Source organism: Choloepus didactylus, chromosome 8, assembly GCF_015220235.1.
Source record: "Choloepus didactylus isolate mChoDid1 chromosome 8, mChoDid1.pri, whole genome shotgun sequence".
In the NCBI taxonomy this organism is placed as follows: Eukaryota; Metazoa; Chordata; class Mammalia; order Pilosa; family Megalonychidae; genus Choloepus; species Choloepus didactylus.
This window is the reverse complement of record NC_051314.1, coordinates 106,799,308-106,823,209: the sequence shown is the minus strand read 5'-3', so window position 1 is coordinate 106,823,209 and position 23,902 is coordinate 106,799,308. Positions and strand designations below refer to the sequence as shown.

Here is a 23,902-nt window from a genome sequence, read left to right as displayed (position 1 = left end):
AACACTGAAAAGATTCAACCACACAGTGAGAAATCTCAGCAAGTGTGAGGCTCCCTGTATCACTGTCCTCCACATCCAAAGCTGAAAATTGGAGTAGGCAGCTGTAATAAGACTTACATGGATTAAAGTTTATCTGGGATGTTCACTGCTACTGGTTTCACTTGTAACATGTCTCAACTAGGAGACTAAAAGTAACCCTTTGTTATAAGCATATATGTACAAACGTTTTACAATTGTAAACCATTATAGTTCTGAAATTTAGAAGACAAACCTACAGGAATATCCCATAATCTTGTCTAACTATTCTAATTTAAATCTAAATTAAGGTTTTGAGGAAAAGGCTAGGGATAGTTTCTTCCTAATTAAATAACAGCCCAACAGTGTGATGAGAAAATAGAACCCGTACGTAGTTATAAGTTAATAGTAATAGAATTAACAGTGTCCATGAACTACAGTATACATTATGGTGGTCAATCAAGGTATTTTCATAAAGTGCTCAGCCTTAGGTTCAAGGCTAATAGCTAATTCTGTGATAGATAAAATTCTATCCATTATAAGTAAGCTGTTTAAAATTCACAAGCTATTTAACTAGTCCACATATTTATTTACCTAGAAGGAACGTACATGTAAGAAGTAATTAATAAGATAGGTAATTCACAGGACCGTTGGCTTGGGACTTCCCTTCTAGTTTCCCCCACCCTCACCCCCAACTAGGTGAGCGACTTAGGCCAGATTACTTAATAATTCTGATACTCAATGTTTTCATCTTTCAAAGTGGAAACTATAATCATAAAGATTAACAGAGAAGTATGCAAAGCACCTAGCATGTGCTTGTGACAGAATACATACTCATTGATTAGTAACTATATTATTAATATAACAAGCACAAATAATTGATTCCAGGTAGTCAATTGGCTCCCTATCAATGTTTACTATATTTAAATAGAAAAACCAAGGATGGCTCTGCTTGTTCTCAGTCAGGTCAATCTGTTGGGTATTAGATGTCACACCAGCTTTTTTTTGCCTATTCTCACCAGAAATCCTAGATGGCCTAATGACCTCAAAGTAGACAACCAACTTCCCTCAACAACTTTGTTTCTCTTTGAGGGTGAGCGCGGCTTCTAGGTGGGACACTTGAATGTGTGGTTTAGATTCTACTTTCTGAGCTACTGCATTTGTTCCACGGACCATATTTTTCTCACTCATCTAGAAGATAGCATAAGGAAAACACTGAAGTTCATAAAATAAGGAGAGTGAAGAACATATTTTATACCTCAAAGGTACTTTCTTGGGAACTTGGCAATTTGTGAGGAGAGTTGATAATTAGTTTATAATTCTCAGGAAACAGAGGGGTTAAAGTAGACTTTCTTCACATTTGCTGATAGAGAACACCTAGGAGTAGGCTTTATCTATCCTAACACTTCAGCAACATCACTTATTCTTGAAAACAGCTTTTTGAATTTTAAAATGACCATACCAAAAGAGATATAAATACCCCAAACTGATGGGCTCATTTCTTAGTGGTTTCATTGAAATTTGCTCTAAGTGCTGCTGAGTAGAGGTTATGTGGGAATAAGAATAATTAGTTTTATTGATTTGTTCTGTGACTTTGGGCAGAGACTGGGTCTCTCTTGAACATCCCTTTATCCTAGCACATTGCAGGTGCTTTAAGATAACTTGTAAATGTTGACTAAGTAAAATTGTCCATCTGTTAGATGGAAAATAATCCTCCTAGGCAGTGTTGATTGGTGAACACTGATTTCAGGCTCCATATAAACTATTAAAAGAGCTTTTAAAAACAAATAATGTGATAGAACTCACAATTAGCCCAGCAATTCTGCAAACAGTTATTTCAAAAGCAAATACCTCAGTGGGGAAAATGCATTTGTCAATCAACTGGATTGCTGAATTAAAAAGAAAAAAGAGAAGATCTTATGCCTCTGTTGGAAAATAAGAACAATTCAACTTCTGGAAACGACTTCACAGCTTGGAGCCTACTTCGGATTAAATTGTCTATTAATTAAACTCAAATGATTTAAACATTCATCACTTTGCATTGCACCTTTCGGAAAACAAAAACAAAACCAAAAAAAAAAAAAAAAAAACAAATCCTGGGGTTTGGAGTGAGGAACACAGACACCATTTACACACGCATACCCGCATACCCACAGGATTTAGGAAGCCAAGGGACCCTCTCTGATTCCCGCAAGCAATTGACAAACCCTGCCCCTGGGCCCGGCAGGCGCTGTGTCGCGGCGCGTTGGCAGTTGGCGACCCCCCTCGAATCCCCCTCTGCTGCGGGCTCCCTGTGGCCTTTGGAGGCTCGGGCGAGTCTGCTCCAAACGTTTTCCATATTTGTTCAGCCTTCGTAATTCGAATACCAGGGCAGGCTCAGCCCGCCCAACGCCGCGCTCCAGGGCCCAGCGCGTGGCACACGCACCCACCCACCCACGCAGCCGCCATGGGGAAGGACAAGCGGCCCCGCGGCCAGCAAAGGCAGGGGGGGCCGTCGGCAGCGGAAGCCACCGGGCCCGACGATATGGGGCCGAAGAAGGGGAAAGGGGCCCCCAAGGCGAGCGGGGAGGAGGAGGCTCCGACGTGCTGCGGCTGCCGGTTCCCGCTGCTGCTCGCCCTGCTGCAGCTGGCCCTGGGCATCGCCGTGACCGTGGTGGGCTTTCTCATGGCGAGCGTCAGCTCCTCCCTGCTAGTCAGAGACACTCCATTTTGGGCTGGGATCATTGTAAGCATCAAGTCTGTTTTACCTAAGCGCGTGTGCCGAACAGGAATGCAAAGCCGCATGGTCGAGTTGAGACTAACCCCCCTGCATGCGCCCTTCCCAGCTCCACTCCTCTAACTCGCGCTCTGCTTCGTGACTGATGCCTGGCACACTTGGTTTTCCCGGGGGCAAGGCTGGACGCGGTAGCACTGGCGCCCCGCTCTCTCTCTCTGCTTGTTGCTCCCAACGCCTCCAAAGAGGCCTGATTCTGACGCGCTGGAGCTGGGGAGGCGATCTCAAAGGGTGCTTATTTTGTCAAATTGACCAGCCCAAATAACAATCGCAGATTCACTTTTTAGCTTTTCCTTATACGGTTCCCCGGACCCCACCCCTTATTCTCAAGCAGCAAAAACTGCAGTAAGTTCATCTAGTAAAAGCCGATTTGTAAAAAGCCAGTACTTGGATTTGCCACATTGGATAGTATTAATTTTATTTTTTAATTTGAGGTTCCATTAGTAAGAGCTTATAAAATAACTGTCAGAAAACGTGCAAACACAGCAAAGCACAACCTAAACCCGCTGTGAGTCTCAAGTAGGATAAACTAAGGGCGCTGGCCAAGGCGGAAATATATTGGGGACTTTGCTGATGGATGTACTGTTCTAAGCAGAACACTGCTCAGCTGTTGTTAGTGCCTGTGGTTTTTCTGAAACATAGCGTATTTGTCTTAATTCAATGAATTCTTTAATTTAAAACAGATGCCATTTATTGAGCACCTACTGTGTGCCTGTCCTGCTAGAAGCTTTCATTTATTATTTCAAATATTCCCATTTCTCAGTTAAGAGCACTGAGGCCCAGACTCATCCAAGTCATGAGACGGCAAATTGCTCAACCAGGTGGATTTCTTTGCATCAGGCTACATCCAGTTCACCCTCAATAAGCCACACTGCTGCTGAAATTCACATTCTATTTTTAATTTTAATGTTATGTTATATTACAGTACCTTGCAGTTTTCACATACATTATTTCATTTAACCCATGAAACAATACTTTGAGATAGGACTGCTATTTCTCTTTGAACATGAGGAAACGCAGGCTAAGAGAAGTCAAAAAGACTTTGCAAGCCCCAGAGATTGAAAGTGGCAGAGTTGGGGAGACTAAAATCAGCACTTCTGACTCCCAGTCTAGTATTGCAACATTAATATTACTACTGACCACAGGAACTATAAATCATAAAACAGCCCTCAAAACAATTTTATGTCAGGGGCAGTCTCTAAAGACATCTAATACATAGGCACCAATGCAGGTATTTTCTAATTAAGATTATTTGAATTTACAAAGTCTTGAAGAATAATTTAAAACTTTACATTTGTGTATTAAGAATTCCCATGAAATTTTATGAATAGAGTTTTCTAAATCAAGGGATTTTAAAAATAGCTTTTCACTAAGATATACTGGGTATTTCAGTAATCTCAATGACTGTTCAGGATACTTAGAGGAAAAAATGTTTGTCCTTTAGGGCTAAGTGAATTTAATAAAAGGCGGTGGGTGGGGGTGGTGGGGAGGAATGAAATGCCTTCCTTCAATGTTTTTAAATATTATTTGTGGATGTGTTTTCTAGCTGCTTTTTATTTCAGCCTCAAAAAGCTCAGTACCAAAAAAGCAAATTAAATGGGAAAAAAACTTGTTTTAATGTTTAAGGTATTAATACTACAAATTATGCAACTCTAAAACGTTAACTGAAGTTCCTATAGGACATGATGCTTCTAATTGCACTGGGTGTATATAAGAGCATTATAACAGTTTGCTCATAGTATGTAGCCCTGGTGATATCTGTGTTCCTAAGGTTTCTTTCAACAAAGAAGATATTTAGAGCAGAGCTGCTACTGGAGATACCCTCAGACAAGAGAGGAAGGTCTCCGAGAAACAAGGAATAACTCTTGTCCCAGCGGTGCCAAGGTGGCAGACAGCATGCCACTGGCTTCTACCATTACTGTGTCTATGTTCATCACACTGCCTATGGTTCATCTTGGGTCGCTTTTCCATGCTTTCGGGGAAGGGAAAGAAGAGAGTGGCAGGATGGTGGAAAGTGGATAAATAACACTGCACCTAATGTTGAACCCCAGCTTGGCCATTACTAACTGAATAACTTTTGGCAAGTTGCTTAAACTCTCTTGTCTTCCATTTCTTTATCAGAATGATAATAATAGCTCCTACCTCTTAGGATTGTTGTTGAGGAATAAATAAATTAATACTTGTAAAGCACTTAGAACAGTGCCAGCTGATGACAAGGACTCAGTGAGTGTTAGCTCTTTTTATTAGCGATCAGGGACGCTAATTACTGGTAGTAACACTCTTAAAACTAGAAGTGGCTTTATTTCAGCTCTAATCTTGCAGAACAGTCATTTTGACTTCAGACCTATCATGTGACTCTCTCCCACCCCCAAATGGAGAGATGCTTGAAGTCATTTTATTTCAGTACTAAAGTTTCCTATAAAGGAGAAAAACAGAATATACCCACTCTGGAGACTCTGTAACCTATGAAAGTAACTGTTCTTTTCTCAAAATTCTTCACGGATTGAGGGTGTAAGACACAGCACAATGACAATACAATGTGAGAAAGGGTCTTTGGGGATGAACTTAGCTGTAGGCACAGGATCCTAGGAAATAGACATTTGCTATGCATTTCATTCTATTAATGGCTTGAGTAGCTTGGTCATTCATGTTTGCTCATTGTTCCAGAATTCGTACTGAGGAAATATGTGTATAGATTGAAGGATCCTAAGAACTTTGGAGCCTTTCACTTACTTATTACTTGAATGAATACAATTTTGGTTTACGTGAAGCATAGCATGTTTGAACTTTGGCTTATTTATCTTCATTCAGTAATATTTGTTGAATGTATCTGCCATGCCAGGTATTAGTCTAAAAATAATGAATCATATACTGGGAGGAGATCTCAAAGAGATGAACATGTGCCTTTATCATATCTGACAGTAGTGAATACTTCTGATTAGAAAATTTAATGTACACAAATATTTTTAAGGCCTATTTACCATTCAAAGTATTTCACTTGCAGTGATTTATTTGGTTTGGCTTCTCTACTCCAAAGTCAATTTAAGAGCAAACTCTTGTCTCTCATCCCAGTGGAGATGTTTAGTGTTTGTTAGTCTCTTGGCTCTTGTGGGGAATATTCCCATGGAAAGTGGGAATTTCTTTGCCCTTTAGTGGATTTTAGCTTTCCTCACTCTCCTTCCATTGTTTCCATACTCTACCCACTGGAATAAAATTCCTGATACATATACTCCATTAATCACATTAGACAGTTTAAGGCAAGTGCTTAAAAGAAAGGGAAGAATATTCCCTTTTCTTAATGTCATTCATAAAACTTATGGTATGAATATGTAATGACTAAGACTCCTGTCAAAAATTTCAGTTAACAGTTTTCATATGTTAACTTACTCTAAACAATTCAAAATTCAAGTATATCCAAATTTTAAAAATCTATTTTTAATTCTTGACTTAACAGAAGGGAAAATTTGGATGATTATTTGTTTTAGGACAGGATATATCATACAATTCATGTGTATGTATCTGACATACAGCCAGTAAGAACAGATATAATTATCCATAATTTATAAGTAGAGAAAGTAAAGCATAATAATTTGGCTAGATGATTTGATCATTGTTATTGAGAGAGACTGGAAGAGAGAAAACTTTGGCATTGGAGTTTTGATTTGAATTGGCCCTTCAGCAATTCAAGGAAGGTAAAAGTGGCATCAATTTTCCATATAGATATATCAACATTTGAGAAATTTAATCTGGAATTATATTTTTAGGAATACATTGCTTAAAATCCATTATTTTCATATTGTGACTTTAATATGCTTCTAAGACATAATGTAGCATCTCTGTTACCACTGAGAAATACCTTTTATTATGACAACTGTTACAAGATTGTTAGGATCTGAGGAGTGATAATGACATGATCTAACTCAATCTCCATTGGTTATGTATAGTAAATAATGGTTGGAAAATTATCTTACATGAAGTTCTCACAGTAAATGTAACACTGAATTAGACTGAATCAATTTGACAATTAATTTTAATAAGTGTATGAAGATAAAAGGGAATAATCAAGAATTTGGTAAAAAGTATCCTGAAATAATTTCATAAATATAGAATAAAAAAAAAAAGATTAAGATTGAACAAAATCATCAGATGTTTAGAAACATCAGGAGAAATATGTTTTCACCTCCACTTCTAGCCTCATATTAAGTCAGACATGCAAAGGCAAGAGAGTACTCACATATCAAGGAAGTTGACCTTGCATCTTCTCTCATTTTTAAAACAAGGAGAAAGGGTGAATCCTGGTATTTTCCAATCCTGTGGTATGGATATACCTAATTTTTTAGAATTATCTCAGAAAGTTAACCTCTGGAAATTTTTGAGATGAGATGTCAATCATTTTGGTTTTAATATTTTTGATAGGATTACTGGTGCATAGAATTTTGGGATAATCAAATAAAAAAAGAAATAGTTTATTCTCTTACTTGAAATGTTATATATCTATGTATGCCCTGACACATAGTGGATATCCAATAAGTGTTGAATTGAAATCTATCTATATATTTCTTGCTTGCTATTATCAGAGCCTCCATTTGAACTTGCGTATACCCATTTTTAAACTGTGATTTGGGGAATGACATAGAGTAGTATTTTCCAGTGGAGAAAATAACAATAAGGAAGGTATTAGTACTCCATTGAGTGCTCATGAGTTCCAGAAATGTTCAGAACACATTAATTTAGCAATACCAAGGTGTTTGATTTCATGTTATAAAATGACCACACGATTTAATTAAAAAAAAAAAAAAAAAAGGAAGAAGAGGTCATTTGACTTTATCTTGTATTCCCATAATTAGAAGAAATTAGGATAGCAGTTTGGACAATTTAGGATTCATAATGAATGCGAAATGTCACTATCACCCACTCTAACCTACTACAAAGAAAGCAGTAGCATAGGTTTCCTTAACATTTGGTCTAACCATTTCATAGATAACCAATATGGCGTCTGCTTTCAATTTGGCCCAAGGAAATGGATGTTTTCTAGACTTTTTCTTGCCTTTGCCATGACATTTCTATTATGGATGTTCTTTGACTGGATCCATTTGCCTGTGTTGTACCCTGTAGGGTTAAGAATCAACACTGAAATGATACAGAAAGGGTGTGTTGAAGAGTTCAATATGCATGTTTCTCTGTTACTGTAGGATAAGAATGCAAACAAGTAATTAAACTTTAATTAGGTATCATTTCACGGCAAAAACAGTTAATTTCTAGAGAAGTGCTGACCAAAAGGGCCCATCAAAATCCAGAGCTGGATGGGGCCTCATGATGCCATATTTTAATCTTTTGGTTATTATCTGCTGTGAGTTGTTCAAGCCTAGGTTTATTACATTGAGTTCATAAACTGAAGTGAATTCCTAAAAAAAAAAAAAAAAAAAGATGCTGGGAACAGGATTTATAGCCTAAATATATAAAACCCCATTTCAAGGGCACACCCTCTTTCAGATGGTTTGAATGCTGCCTCAGATCTCAGCGTATTGAGATAAAACTTGGCAGGCATAGCTGTCAGATGCCTGTGCCAGGCAGCTCCCTCCGTCACTCTGGCTAATTTTAAAATTCATATGTGTCCACCTCCACATATGGCAATAACTAAAATACAGTTTTCTTTTGGTGAGGGATATAAATTTGTACAACCACCTCAGGGATTCTTTAGCTCCCTTCTCAGCTTATTAATGAAGGTCCTAAGGCTTTCACGGAACAACAGCTAGAAGTCGGAACATTTCTGATGAAGATTCTGAGCCAGTAAAGGGATGTGTGGTTGGATGACAGGGAGGCGTGGCTCTGTGCTCATGCCAGTAGTAGAACATATGGAGGGAGCCGTTTTCAGATTGCTTCTTTTATCAAATTTCAAAAAAAATAAAATGAAGTAGATTTAGTTGATGGATATAATTCTAAGGGTAGCTTAGGCATTTCATTTGTTGCATTAGCTCTTTAAGGCTTAGGAAACACTGGGTAGCAAATTCCTGCCTCTGTTGACTACTCCAGGGAGTAACTCCCGGACAGGAACCAGCTGAATGGCACCCTGGCTTCTGAGGAATGGAACCAGGGTGGCTGGTTGTGTGTTGCAGCTGGGGGTACTCAGAGTTTCAGCAACTGGATGAGCTGACTGTCCTCTAAGGGGTTGTGATTTCATACTTGGTGTTTTTAGAACTCAAGGGAAGCCACCTCTCAGGTCTTCTTTATAATAAACAGTCATTTTCATTTACGATAGTGATTCTGGAAACTAGATCACCACTCTCTGTTCTGTAGAATGTGTCAATAAAACCATGGGGCCGTTCCCACCTTGGGTTCCTTGGGAGATCCCCAACTTTGGCTTGTCTTCAAGGGCTTCTCTTAGGAGTCTGTGCGTCCAGCTAAGAAACCCTGAACTGGGCTCTGCTCTTTCTTTATGCAGTACTGCACAGACTCAAAACATCCAAGAGGGAAAGACGGGAGAAAATTGACTAAAATAGTCAATTAGGTTTAGTGATTGTTGTGACCAGCTGGTCCAGTCCCAGGTCCAAACCACATAGCAAACCAAAGACATGCCATCGTTTCCACTGGGATCCAGTGATACCTCTGGTTTGAGTTTTGAGCATAAAATTGATCTAAAATTGCTCAAGCGATATCTGCTTCCAAACACAGTCATGAATGTGGGTATTTAGGTTTTCTGGGGGCTGAGAAAAGGCCAGTAAGTGCCTGGACATTATAGGGCAGAGGGTTTTTGCACAAATGAGCATCATCAGATTCTGCTCAAGAAGTTTTGTTGGGCCTGCATCTGTGGTTGCAGAAATGAGCTACTCCCCACTGCCTGGGAGTGCCAGGGTGCTGGGAGAGATGTTGTTTTAGTCGCATCCTTCTCAGATGTTGTTTTTAAAGTGTCTGATCCAGCCATTCGTTGTAATGAGCCATTAAAAACCCCTTTAAGAAAATTTATCATCCAGGCCTCTCTCTTGTGTGGAAGATAATGACAGGTGACAAGAAAAGAGGGGATACTGCTAATGTGTTAACTAGACCCTGATTAGGGAGAGAATTTTAGTTTTCTTACTAGGAAAAAAACAACACAGGCGTCCTTCTAAAGTATCAGGTGCGGCACACACATCAGGCCATTAGACACAGGCTGAGCCTTATCTCACATTTAGCTGTGCCAGGGAAGCTATGAAAGAGGCCTTTCCAAGGTAAGGGAAGTAGTGTTTTGGTCTTTATTTCTGTTGGGGGTAGAGTGTGTGCTCCTCTCGGGGAGAGAAAAACATGACCATCCTTACCTCAGTGGAAGAGCCTAGCACCCAGGTGGTGCAAAGGGCAAACTAGGACTCCATAAGGTGAACAAATTATAATAAATGAAAAATATTTTCTTAGTGACTGCATACCTATGAAATGCAGAATTCACACATTTTAGTTTACAAAATTACATGTTCAATTAAATTTATGCATTTCTCTCATGCTACCAGCTAGTCAGATTTGGAAATAGAGGGACCAAATCCATGCAGGTTGACTTTGTCTCATAATCTTTTCACAGACAAGTAGTTTGGGATGCCTATTCAAGGGTTTAGGTCTGAGTTAAGGGTCTGAGAGCAACTATAATTTTAAAAGTGAACACAGGGTGTCCATAACTATTGTGTTATAAATCCCTACCTAAATAATTCTCATTCCATCACCAAATATTGTGCGTCACAAATTTTTCCACCTCGGGACCTCCCTGAAGCCTTGTTTCCCTTCTCCCCCATCCTCACACACACATCACAAAAAGCTCAGTGTTTAGCTAACCTGTGTTGCCATGGGAGGGAAGGGGAGAAAAGCAGGAGAGGCTGCAGGCTGTTTGGGGACACGGACCTCCTGACAAAACACTTTTCAAACGAAAACTAATATTACTATACACTACCTAGCATTCTGCTATATCCTGTTTATTTTTTAAAAAAATTGCTCTCAATTAGAAAAGCCACTTGATAATATTTTTAAAAGGTTGAATGAGATGGTTCTCTTTTACACTCCTGCTACAATGTCATATAAGTGAGTTCATACTGATTTACTGTAGAATTTCTGTATACTGTACTATATCATATATTTCTACTTAGTCCACTATTTCACATGTAAGAACCCAAGGGTATTCATATAAAAGCATCTCTGCAATCATTTTTAAAGTGGGACCTAATTTGAGAACCTACTTAATTATACCTGAGTAATAAAATCCAGCCTATAACTGTACTACTGGAGTTAGCTAAATCCACATTTACAGGATTCCTTTCCCTTCTAAGAGCTTGAAAACTCTCAAAGTGAAACAAATAAACCATAGGGAGTTTTTCCTCCACACAATATGTAACAATTCTACCACTCCTGTAGATTCATGCAAAACACTGGAACACAATCTTGGTTTCTCTTACATTCTTTGGAAATGGATTATTTTCTAAAAATAGGTATATGTAGAACTTGTTGGCAAGTAGTTTCTGGTAAATCACCAGGGGAGTGTTAGGTGATTGATAAGCAACAGAATTGAGGCTTATGAAAGAAAGTCAGAGAGCACCTACTGGGGAAGAAAAAAACTTCTCACCTCTTAGCCAGTATCTGTATTTCTATATGCTAAGTGCTGGAGATGCAGTCCCTGCTACCCAGGAGCTTATTGTCTGGGAGAGAAGACACACACAATTAACCACAATACAGTTTTATAAGCCAAGTGCAATTGTGGCACCCTGAAGCACAGGGGAGGCCGTGGCTAACCCTGTCTGGGGAGGATCAGAAGTGGCAAGGAGAGGAGGCCTGAAATTGCAGGAGGGGCTCCAGCTTTGGATGAAGACAAACGTGGGTAAGAATCCTGGCTCTAGCAATTGACAGCATTTTCAGAAAAATGTTGGTAATGATTTTGTCATTTTTGTGTGGGTTTGAACAAGTATGGTTAATTCTATGCTTGTTTTTAATTATAAAAATTTCAAGTATATAATACTAGAGAGAGTAATAAAACCACCATTTACCTATCCCCAGCTTTGTCAAATTTTAATATTTTGCCATAATTGTTTTATAATTTTTTTAAAGAAAGAAAATATTACAGTACTTTGAAGGCCCATGTGTTCCACTCCTTAGTCACTTTCTCCCATCTCTCCCTTCTTCCTCAGAGATATCTATTATCCTGAATTTGGTGTTTATCATTCCTATGCATGTTTTTATACTCTTTTACATGTATACATGCATAATCAATCATTAATGATGTTTATATATCTTAAACTTTATACAAATGGTATAATATGTTTGCTCAACATTATGTTTTTGAGATTTATATTAGTACATGGATACCATTCATTCATATTCTTATTTATAGTTCATTGAAGGAATATATAACAATTAATTTGTTCATTCTCCTGTTGATGAAAATGTAGGCTATTCCTCCCCCCACCCTACCCCCACCCCCAATTAAAAACAACTCTGCAACAGACATTCTTGACTATAGCTGCTTGGGCATATGTTTCAGTTTCTTTAGCGCATATTCCTAGAAGTCAAATTGCTGAGTCATAAGATATAGGCATCTTCAACTTGCTAGAGATTGCCAAATCAGTACCACAAATCCAAAATTATACTAATTTAAACTCTTGCCAAGAGTAAATGAGAGTTCCCATTGACCTACATACTTGCCAACATTTGTTATCATCAGTATTGTTTTTTGCCAATCTTATTTGTGTGCAATTTACATTTTTCTGATTAATACTGGAATTGATCATATTTTATATATTTATTGACCATTTTATTCTCTGTCAATCATTTAATCAACAAGTATTTTCTATTGTTTGTCTCTTACTGATTTATGGGATTTTTTACTTTTGTTACTTATCATTGTGGTTTTAGGTACTACAAATCTCTTAGTTGGTTCACGCCTTTGAGTCTTGTTTATGGTGCCTTTATTGTGAAAAAGATTTAAGTTTAATGTTTTTAGATTTATCAATTCCTTTTACTGTATGCGCTTTGATAGACTTTTAAAGGAATCTCTTTCTACTCCAAAGTCATAAAAATATTTTTTCTATATCATTTTCTAAAATGTTAAAGGTTTGCTTGTTTTATGTGTTTATATCTTTAAGTGCATATGATGTGAGATAGGGTTCATGTTTTATTTTTTCTCATATGGTTGTTAATTGTGTTCGCAGCATTTAATAAATAATCTATTCTTTCTACGCCGATCTGCTATGGCCATTTATCATATATCAAGTTTCCATATAGGCTACAAGGGTTGTATCTGTGATTCTCTTTAGTTTCATTGTTTTGTCTATTACTGTGCCAATATCACACTGTCTAAAATGTTATAATGTTATAAAAGGTTATAATGCATCTTGTCATAAATGTGATAGGATAAGCAGTGCCCTTACCCAATCTTACTCTCCTTCAACATTATCTTGGTGATTCTTAGCCATTTTTCTTCCATATAAATTTTAGAATTGGCTTTTCAAGGTCCAGGAAAAATACTTCTGACATTTTCATGGGATTTATACTTCTTATACATGAGCAAAGTATATCTCTCCATTTATTTGAGTCTTCTTTAACATATTTCCTTTGTTATCATTGATGTCAACCTAATTGTTTTGTGCTCAGTTCATGTGTTTTTCATAATATCAATTATTTGATATTTGAAGAGACTTGCTGTTTGGCCAAGTATGTGACTAATTTTTATAAATACTCAAGTAGGCTTGGGGAAAATGTGGATTCTCTCATTTTGTAGCTTAGAACTTTATAATCAGTTTTAAAATCGTGCTTGTTAATCATGTTCTTTAGTCTTCTACATCCTTTTTTTTTTCCTGCTTGATCTAAAGATTCCTGAGAGAACTGTGCTCTAATTTCCCAAAATTATGTGGATTTGTTATTTTCTCCTTGTAATTTTGCTCATTTTTATTTTATACTTTTAGTCTACTTAATAAGTATATGCAAGTTATTGATTATAAAATACTCCTCTACTCCTATTTTCTGATTTTTTAAAAAATATTATTCCATTGTCTTCTGACTTCAGTTATTGCTGCTAAGAAGTATGCTAAATGTCTAACTGTTTCTTTGCAGGTAACATTCCCCTTTTCTCTCTTGTTTTTCAGGTTTTCTCTTTGTTTTGGTGTTCTAAAGTTTAGCTATAATGTGTCTAAAGGTGGATTTTGTTTTTATTTATTCTGCTAGGGACATGTTACATTTCCTGAGCCTAAACATTATATGTTTTTCATTAATTCTTAAAAAAACTGCAGTCATTTTTTTTTTTTTTTTTTTTAAATATTGCCTCTGCCTTCACTTTAGTTCTTTATTCTGGAACTGATATTTGTTTTGACCTTCTTATTCTATCTTCCATGCTTCTTAACTTTTCTATTATATTTCATCTCTCTTTATCTGTCTATGATGCATTTTGGGTTATTGCCTCAGCTCCGTCTTCTAGTTCCCTTTATCACTGGGTTTAATCTGAGATTTTAATTCCAACAATTTTATTTTTTATCTAGAACTTCTCTTTGTTGTTATTTGTGGGTTTTTTTTCATATATGCTTTGTGTTTTTGAAAGTAGACTGTTCTATATTCATGCTTACAATTTCTTCTTTCATGTATTCAATTAACTTAAATATGCATTTTTATAGGCTCTATCCATTAGTTTTATTATTTGAAAATCTTCTGGCTCTAATTCCTAGGTTTCATATGTATGTCTGTATGTGGGCACATGCACAAGTGTTGACTTTCATTACTGAATTGCTTCTTCATGTGTTTGCTCATTTTGGCTTATGAGTCCATCTTCCAAGGAAATTTTTGATAATTTGGTGTGGCCTATTTGAGGGTGTAGCCCTAACAGATAGTTTAGTTTTACTAGGTGTGCCAATAATGTCACAATCCCAGAGCTGCTTTTTATGTAACCTATCTATAATGGAAACTTTAAGCATACAAAAAAAAAAAAAAAAGTGGACAAAATAGTATAATCACCTCTATGTTTACAACACCCGGACTCAAATAATTATCAACTAATATCAATCTTATTTCTTCTGTACGCTCCCATATTCCTTCCATACCACATACCACATATTGGACTGTTTTGCAGTAAATCCCAGACATTATGTTGTTTCATCTATAAATATTACCCTATATAAGTCTAAAAGACACAGACTGTTTAAAAATTATCAAACATCAGTATCACACCTAAGAAATTAATAATTTCTTAATAGCATCAAATAGTGTTGATGAAGTCATGAATACTTCTTTACAGTTTGTCAAAATCAGGATCCAATGAGATCTATATGCTGCAACTGGTTCACATGTTTAAGTCTTCTTCACTCAGAGGCTTTCCCTTTCTCCTTTCTATTCTCTCTCTTCCTTACAATTTGAAGAAACCAGTTTGATTTTTCAGAATCAATTTCATGGTACTTTCTCATCTTAATAGATTCCAGTACCATACAAATAGTAGAAAAACCTCAAACCCCCATCCCCATGAGCTGTGACAGAAAAATTTTATTGATGATTTCCAGGGCTAGTGGGTCAGTTATTTCACCAGGCCAGTAAGGGTGTAGACACTTAAGGGGCCTATCTTTATGCCATGGCCTCAGTTCCATCAAACCCACCTGTAGAAGCAGGGTCTGAAGATTTACTGGATTCAAGATGATGAAAGAAGAGTATTTCACAAGGTGGATAAGGAAGGAAAAGGACGTGTTAGACCAAAGGAACAATTTGTGTCCTGTGACTGTTTAGCCCAGTTTTCACTCACAGCCAGCTTTATTGCCTCACAATTCTATTGTTTGTGGTTCTTTAGTCTTTTGAGAATGTAATTGCAAAAATTCCCATAAATTCCCATAAAATATAAATCTTAACATAGATATACAAATCTGTCATAATACTAAAACGAGACCAAACCCAAAAGGATTCTACTTGAAGGTCTCCAAGATAAGTCACACATAAGGATAACTGTTGGAGTTTTCTTTTCACTAGCTTGCAAATGAGTGGATGAAACATTCAGCTGTAAGATTCATTGGTTTAAAATGGTGACTGATTCACAATCATTTTTCAAGCAGGTTTTTTGGAACTTCTGAATTGGAACAAATTTGTGTTGGCACAGCTCTTGCAGATCCCCCTAGCTTTCCAGGCATCCTTTGACAGGAACATCAAGGAAAGCACACTATATCCATAGGATTTGGAGAATTCAGACTCCCTTCATCCAGCTGTTAGTCACAAGTTCCATCTTGCTTTTATCAGTTCCATATTTTATAAAGCAACATTTGAGATGCAAGTGAACATCTGCAAAGCACAACGCATGCTGAGAAATAGGACAGTCACTTAACAAGCACATTTTTCTTCCTAATATTTCTGTGCTTTTACAACAAAGCTACACAGCAATACAAATTTAATGCAACCTTGGTAAATGTCTGTCTATATATCTATTATTCTGTTTATCAGATAGTTTCAAATCTTGATAAAACCCTCCACTTTGAGTTAGAAAAGATGCATCTAAACGCACAAAAGACTTTAGCTTGGTATGTAAGTGCTGTTTAACACTCTATAGTCCTTTACCAACCAATTAGACAGCCCACAGACAGACTTTTATCACAACAAAGCAGGTGAATCTGTTCTCATTGCTGGTAATTGCAAGAGCAATAATTTCTCTAACAGTCGCCTCATGAATTCTTATAAATTTTATTTTTATAATTTAACTCCCAAGAGGGCAGTAATCTAAATTTAACAAAGTTCTAAGTAACTATAAGCCTGCTCTTGTTTTAGTTAGCATAGAAAACATTTACTTTGACTCAATTTGAATGTCTTTGTGTATATATAAAAATGCATATATTTACAGTAATTCATACGCAGACCTGTCAGATATCAACTACTCAGGCAAAAAGTTAATTACAATAATAAAGGGGGAGAAAAGGATTTCCAACATTCAGGGACTGAGTGAGCATGATGGTTAAACTTGGGTGTGGTTGAGCAAGTGTCTTTTTTTGTTGAACACTGAATGGAAATAATTTTCTATGATAGAATTGGTCATCTAAAATTGCCTTTTTGCTGCAAAATTTTGACCTGACTCTCTACCAGCTTCTTTTAAAAATAACTTCTTAGGTCATCTTCACAAACTTAACATTAGAAATTGCTTCCCCAGAAAGATGCTGAAATGTATAGATGAGGCTATGTGTCAAAACTTGACATCCACCTGAGTGGGCACAGTTGGTCCTTCGATAAAGAGAGAACTTCTGCACAAGAGCTTAAAAAAAAAAAAAAAAAGAGGGTAAAATCAGTGATGCTCTGGGCAAATGAAAAGGCATTGTATATCTTTCTGATATACCATAAGCTAAATAAAACACTGGTCAGCAAAAGCTGCTAGCTATAAAAATTGTTGCTACCTATAGTCTTTTGTAGTGAAAAAAAAAGCTAATATTTTGAGGTAGGTTTAAGAAAACCAAGAAAAATATTTTTAAAATTTGTAATTAGAGTGCTGAGTTTTACTGCCTATACTAATGTATGTAGTATTTAGAGACAGATTTTTACTTTTCCTCCTCATCTTTTTTATCTTATTTTTTTTTTAGAATTAGAGAAGTTGCAGGTTTATAGGAAAATCATGCAGAGTGCCCATATACCTCCCTCACACAGTTTTTCCCATTATTAAACTTTGCACTAGTGTGATACTTTTGTTACAACTGATGAAACAATATTATTGTAATTATACTATTAAACTATAGTCTATACTTTATATTAGGATTTATTGTTTGTACTGTACAATCCTATGTGTTTTTTGTTTTTTGTTTTTTTTTTGTTTTTTTTTGTGGGGGGCAGGTCTACCAGGTGCAAGGCTCTATGCTGTAATTGCAATCCAATATGATCTTAGGCTTCTAGGAACTTGCAATGTAAAGTGCAATCCTATGTTTTTAAAAAATTTTATTTTAGTAACAGATATACAAGCCTTTTAACCACATTCAAATATATAATTACCAAAACTTTTCCATCACCTCAAACAGAAACTCTGTACCAATTTAGCATTAACCACCCATTCCTACCCCCACCCTGGCCCCTGGTAACCTGTATCCTAGTTTCTGACTCTATGAATTTGCTTATTCTAATTATTTCAACTCAGTGAGATCATACATTATTTATCCTTTTGTGTCTGGCTTATTTCACTCAACATGATATCTTCAAGGTTTGATTCCTGCTGTCACATGTATCAGAACTTCATTCCTTTTTATGGCTGAATAATATCCCACTGGATGTATATACTACATCTTATTTATCCACCCATCTGTTGATTTCCCCCTCATCTTGATATTCAGTTCTGCCTTGAATAATTTGGTTGATTTTTCATCTTTGTATTTACTTACCTATTACTTCTGAAATTTCCCACTGATATCAGTATACTAAGTTTGGCTGAAACAATTATGCTTTTTGTAAGTAATATTAATTTGGGATCTGTTATGGCCAGAGATATTTTTAACTGAATAGTATTTTTTTTTCCAGGAATTAAATGTTTGTCTTTGTAAAACCACGAAAATGTAATCAGAGAAACATGTATAGCTCTGCATGATCACCAAGATTGGCATTTTCTGTATATTAGAAAATAAATGGGTTTGAGCCGAGAAAAAAAGAAAGAAAAAAGCAGAAAAAGAAGTTATGTAACTCTTGAGTGTTTGCAAACTATATATGTCAACATTACTGGAAAGAATTTTGAAAAATAGGTCCTTGATATGAAAGCAAAAGTAGCCCAGATCACTAAATGAATGGATTCATTTATGTATTCTTCAAATATTTACTGTCTGCCTCAGATGGGCCAGGCACTTTACTAAACTCTTTATGTACGCTGTCACATTTAATCCTTACAGCAACTTATGAAGTAGGAATTGTTTCTATCATCCCACAGAAGATGAAACTGAGACTCAAAAAGTTACATTATCTTGTCCTAGGTTGTACAGCTAGAAAGTTGTGGAGGTGGATTTTGAACCCATCTAGATCCTATGAGTGTACTGCCTCAGTCTCCATATTTAGGTACACGGCTCATTTTCCTGTAAACTTTTATATATGACTACCTTCACTTGCCCCTTCTATGGGGGAATGTATATGTTGTCTTTTTTGGAGCCTGTGAGGTCTTTGATAACTTAGAGGGGATAACCATTGTTAAAATAAAAGGGCCAGCAGTTCTTTCATAAGGAACATCATGAGTCTACCATTTTTCTGTTGGGGGTTGCTGGGCATTATCAATTCATTTGTTAGGGAGAAAATACCATTTTAAGGATTTATTGTTTGTATTTTCCTAATCACTATATGCCATACTTGTGTTAAAAAAAAGAAGCCATAGTGATAAGTGCTATGTTCTCCATAGCTCTTTTCAATAACTAGCATAGCATATGTTTGCTTAGTTAACTATTTATGGTCTGCCTCTCCACTGTAAAGCATTTCCCCTACCAAGGCAGGGATTTTGTCTCTTTTGCTCACTGTGATATCTTCAAAGCCTCAAAGAGTGCCTGGTATATGGTAGGTACACAATAAATATGTTTTGAATGAACAGAATTAGATTATTTCCAAGACGGGAGAGAGTGCTACATTTATATATAATATTTATTTCAGCTCAAACTTAAGAGAGATGGAAGATCTATGTATTTTTTGAAGCCCTACTACAATTCCAGGCACTTAATATATATTATTTATGATCCTTAAAACAAATTATAAAGGATTATTTTCTCCATTTTATGCATGATAAAATTGAACCTTAAAGACTGAGTCACAGTTCCCCAGCTGGTGTGGTCATTTGGATCTTGAAGACCTTGTTCTTCACACTATGCCCTAGGAGTGATGCTTAATGCAAATCAGCAAAGGAGAGAAATAAATGATAGACTATTCTTCAAATCTCTGCAGTTCTTGCTTCACTTACAGTGTCATCAGGACTCCACCACAGAGGTGGCTGTGCTGTGTACTGGTTAAGAGCAAGGCTCTAGACTCCATACAGATAGGTACAGCTGTCAGCTCAGTATTTACTAGGTGACTTTGGGCACATAACCTTTCTGAGCCTCAGTTTCCTCATCTATAAAATGGGGCAATAATACCACCTACCCCCTAGGATTTTTGTGAAGACAAAATGGGATAATTTATGGAGAGTACATAATACAGTGCCTGGCATATAGTGCATGACATGCTCAATACCAGCATTAAAATAATTCAGTTTGTCTTACATAAATATAAAGATCATGCCAAGTATCTGCTGGTGCTAATGCAAAGTAGACTGTGTGATATTTGTAAATGAAGACAGTACATGTGTGGTCAATTCTAAACATGGTTAAGGTGGTAAAGCATTTAAGAGCCCTTAAATATACTATAAATTTTGTCTACTCTAATAAATTTATAAGTGAGATTATGACTTGAATTGCAACAACAATGATAATAATTTCCAGTTATTCTCCAGTTGTATGTTAGACATTCTACTAGGCACCTTATTTAAATGATCATTAATGCTTGGATTAACTCTCAAAAAAAGGCATTATTGTCTCCATTTTGTAGATAAGGAAGCTGAGGTTCAGAAGAGTTTAACTTTGTCCAAGATCATTTAGCTAATAATGGAGTCAAGATCCAACTCTAAAACCCACATTTTTCCATTATATAGAACTGTCTCCTTAATTATATTTATAATTCTACATATGATTTTGACAGAACTAAATAAGCAGTTGTAACACTTGCTGAATATACTGTTACTTGACGTTTCATGTTTGTGAGAGTTATTTTTGCCTTTCTTGTCTCTTCTAATTTAGGGAAAGAACGTACTTCTGAGTCCTTTAATCTTGCTTTTACCTAGAAAGGTAATGAGTAATAACAATAACAACAAAAATAGTAATAAATATGGGGGGGCTCAAAAGCTGATATCCTTCATAATTCTACTGTATTTAAGTCTTTATTGGTTAACCACAAAAACTTTGTCTTCTAAAGTAATACAGAGTAGGAAAGTAAAAAGAGCTGATTCAATGTCCTTTATAATATGAAAAGGTTGAGGGATTCATTAAGATGATGCTTAAGAAGGGAGTTATATGAGCTATTACTGGCCACGCATTTTCACATCTGGCCTCAACTGGTCAAATGACATTGACCGTGGCAATTCTTTTCCTTTGCCTCAATGGCTCTCCCGCAAAGTGCAGACTAAAGTGTAAATTTCTAAAGGGCAAAGACAATGTCCTATTCCTCCTCGTATGCCCGGTGCCTACTGCAATAAAGTTTGTTAAGTTGAACCAGTTGGAGCACGGCCATTGATAGCAAGATCCCAAAGATTATCCATTGCCATTCTTACTCCATTCCCACAAATCAGGAAATAAGTGCTAGGATTTCTTACTGGCTCTCGCCCCTGCACCTATATACTGATTCTGTAGGCTGATTGCAGGGATTCTAAACAAGTAGAAAATAGTAACGTTCCAAACTTTAGGTAAAAAATTAATCCCATTTTTTAATAAGCTGCTTCTGTAAGAGAAATACTCAAGGGAGGCAGAAAATGCAGCAGAGGTGCAAGGTGTGCTGGAGCAGAGCCTGCCAAACTTATTGTGGACATCTCTTCTCAACTCAGTGCCATGGACTTCATGTTGGTAGCCTGAAATTGGCCATGGCAGGAGTATTTACCCGATGAAGACTAGCAAACACTACAGTTAGGGCACCTCCTCCCCATGAGAGCTGGTTGCTAAGCATTTACCAGCACACTACTGTAGAGGTGGTACAGTTTGGGAGGTGATTGCTTGGCTTGGCTTGGCTCTGCAGGGGCACAGTGCCACAGGAGACTAATTGCTGATTCAGAGATGCTTCCCAAACCACTGACCAAACACACTGAGGCTACAGGCTCTGGAATGAGGTCCTATTTAAGTAGCAGTAAAGAAAGAGGGTCTTTACTCCAAATTTTATGAAGGACTCCTATAATAGCAAAGACTGAATTTCTTTATGGGGAAGCTATTGGAGCCAATACCTTTACTATACAATAGCAATAAAAAAAATTTCAGGTGCAATGAATGTATACCTAACCTGTTACATTTCTGAACCTCAGCTTCCTCTTCCTTGCAAAATGCATTGTTGAGATGATTAAATGAAAGAATATATGTAAAGTGTTCAGCATCGGGTCTAACACTTTATAAGTATCCATAAATAGTAGATATTATTATTGTCATTGTTATTACTATCATTATCATTATTATTGCATCTCATTATTGCTTTTAATTAGTAGCTGTTTGACAGGAAACTCCATTGGTCAGTGTTTCATTCTACGCCGCTAACCATTTAGATAAACCCCATACTAGGTGTCAGAATTTGGAAGACTGTGTTTCAAGCTTGGACTAGAAGCTCCTCAAGCGCAGTCCTAAGACCGGCAGCATCAGCATTACTGAATTTGTTAGAAATTACAATTCTATGTCCCCACACAGACATAGTGAATCAGAAGTTCTGGGTATGGAGCTCCGCAATCGATGTTTTATCAAGCCCTCCGGGTGATTTTGAACCACTGGCTTATACTTTGCCTTACTACAAGGCAATGACAATGAGAATCCAGTAAAAATGCATAAGCCATGCTAACAATATCCTCTCCAATTCTTCAGAAGTCTTTATCCAATGTCTGTCCTTCAACAGATCCTCATGAAATGTTTCTTTGCATATTCTTTAAATCTCTGGAACACAATGTGTTAATCTGCAATTCTCCTAAGACTGCATTCAGATGGCAAACTGCAATATATTTATTTTATAATCTGTTGAAAACGATTTCTAATATTCTACCTTAAATTCTATTAAGTAGATGAGACTCCATAGGCATTTTAACAAATTACCCGGGGAAAATTTACAGGGCTGCTACTCCTTTTGTGGTTAATTATTGGCAAACATGAGAAAAGAGTTCATCTTGCTACACTGTTGACTGACTGAAAGCACTTTAAAAACAAAGGTGAAAGTTGATTCAGAAATAGTCACATTTCAGGAACATAAATGAAAGGGGGTGGGAAGTAGAAGGAAAAGAGAAGCACTGAAAGACATTTGACAGGAGAAGTTGTATTCCCCAGTCAGCCCTGTCAAGCAAATCTGTCAACAAGAAAAAGAAGAAAACAAACAAATTGGAAGTTGTATGAATGTCATGAGACCAGAATATAAACATATATGACATGGAGAGAAGCAAATTCTAATAATTTACATTCTCACAAAATATTTTAGGGCAATACCTTCTAGCTAAGGCAAATGAAAAGGGAACAAACAATGTGCAGGTAAATCTCCCAGAAGGTCCAGCATTCACCTTTTATTCATAACAGGAGCCCTCAAAGGGCACCAATGCAGTTACAATAGGCAGAATAACAAAAACAAAGATGAGGTGTGACAAGACTCAGGACCCATACATCTAGCAATGCATTTAACATTCAGAGACCATTTCAATTTAGTTTAACTCCCTAATTCACAAGAGAGAATGCAGACTTCACCCTGTAAAGACAAAGCATAGAGACAGAATGTGGAATTCAGGGCTTAGGTTTTCTCTTTATAAATGAATTGCAGAAACACACATTCAAAACAACAATAAAAAAGATGGCTTTTTTTTTTTCCATTAAAAAAATCACTTCATGCCTTTCTTAACCTTATTATCTATCTGCTTATATGGACAAGATCTTGAAAATATCCAAAAGGCTGGTTGCCCTATTGCCCTTTCAGCACTGCTTTTCCAATGCCACTATTTCTCACTTGACTTTGGGCTCCATGACACCACCTGCCGCCCCGGAACTGGTGTCTGGTTCAGTGAGTCCTTCTTGAAAACCTTACATAACTGCCTCTTTCCTGTTCCATGGGCCTCACCTCACCGTATCTAATGGGAACTCTGGCCTGAACTCCAGGAATACTGCTCTAGATGGGCCTGGTGGATCTGGCTGCTCATGAACATGCACTCCCCCCTCCTTGCCTGGGAAGCCAGAACACCGTGTCTTCCTGGCATGTCCATGTCCTGCCAGCTCAGGAAACAAGACACTTAGTCTGGCATGAGAAATCTGGTTTCCTCCCTACGGTCTTAAAGCCTTCAGTTTAAGGTATTTAATGAATACTACTCAGAAGATGCTTACACTCAACACCAATAAACTCTCTGATAAAGAACTATTGTTATAACAAATAAAGCTGGAGGTCATAAAATGGAATCCCTCCTCCGAG

The 23,902-nt window shown here is 36.9% G+C and overlaps 1 protein-coding gene across 2 annotated transcripts in view; it reads left to right on the top strand.

The window, feature by feature from the left end:
• The first annotated feature begins 2,416 nt into the window (after nucleotides 1-2,416).
• SSPN (sarcospan) overlaps nucleotides 2,417-23,902 on the top strand; it is a 35,298-nt gene continuing 13,812 nt past the window's right edge. For both annotated transcript variants that reach the window (XM_037848093.1, XM_037848094.1), the window contains exon 1: nucleotides 2,417-2,740. In XM_037848093.1, coding sequence (XP_037704021.1) covers nucleotides 2,462-2,740 — 279 coding nt within the window. In that variant the 5' untranslated portion in view covers nucleotides 2,417-2,461. The remainder of the gene's footprint in view (nucleotides 2,741-23,902) is intronic.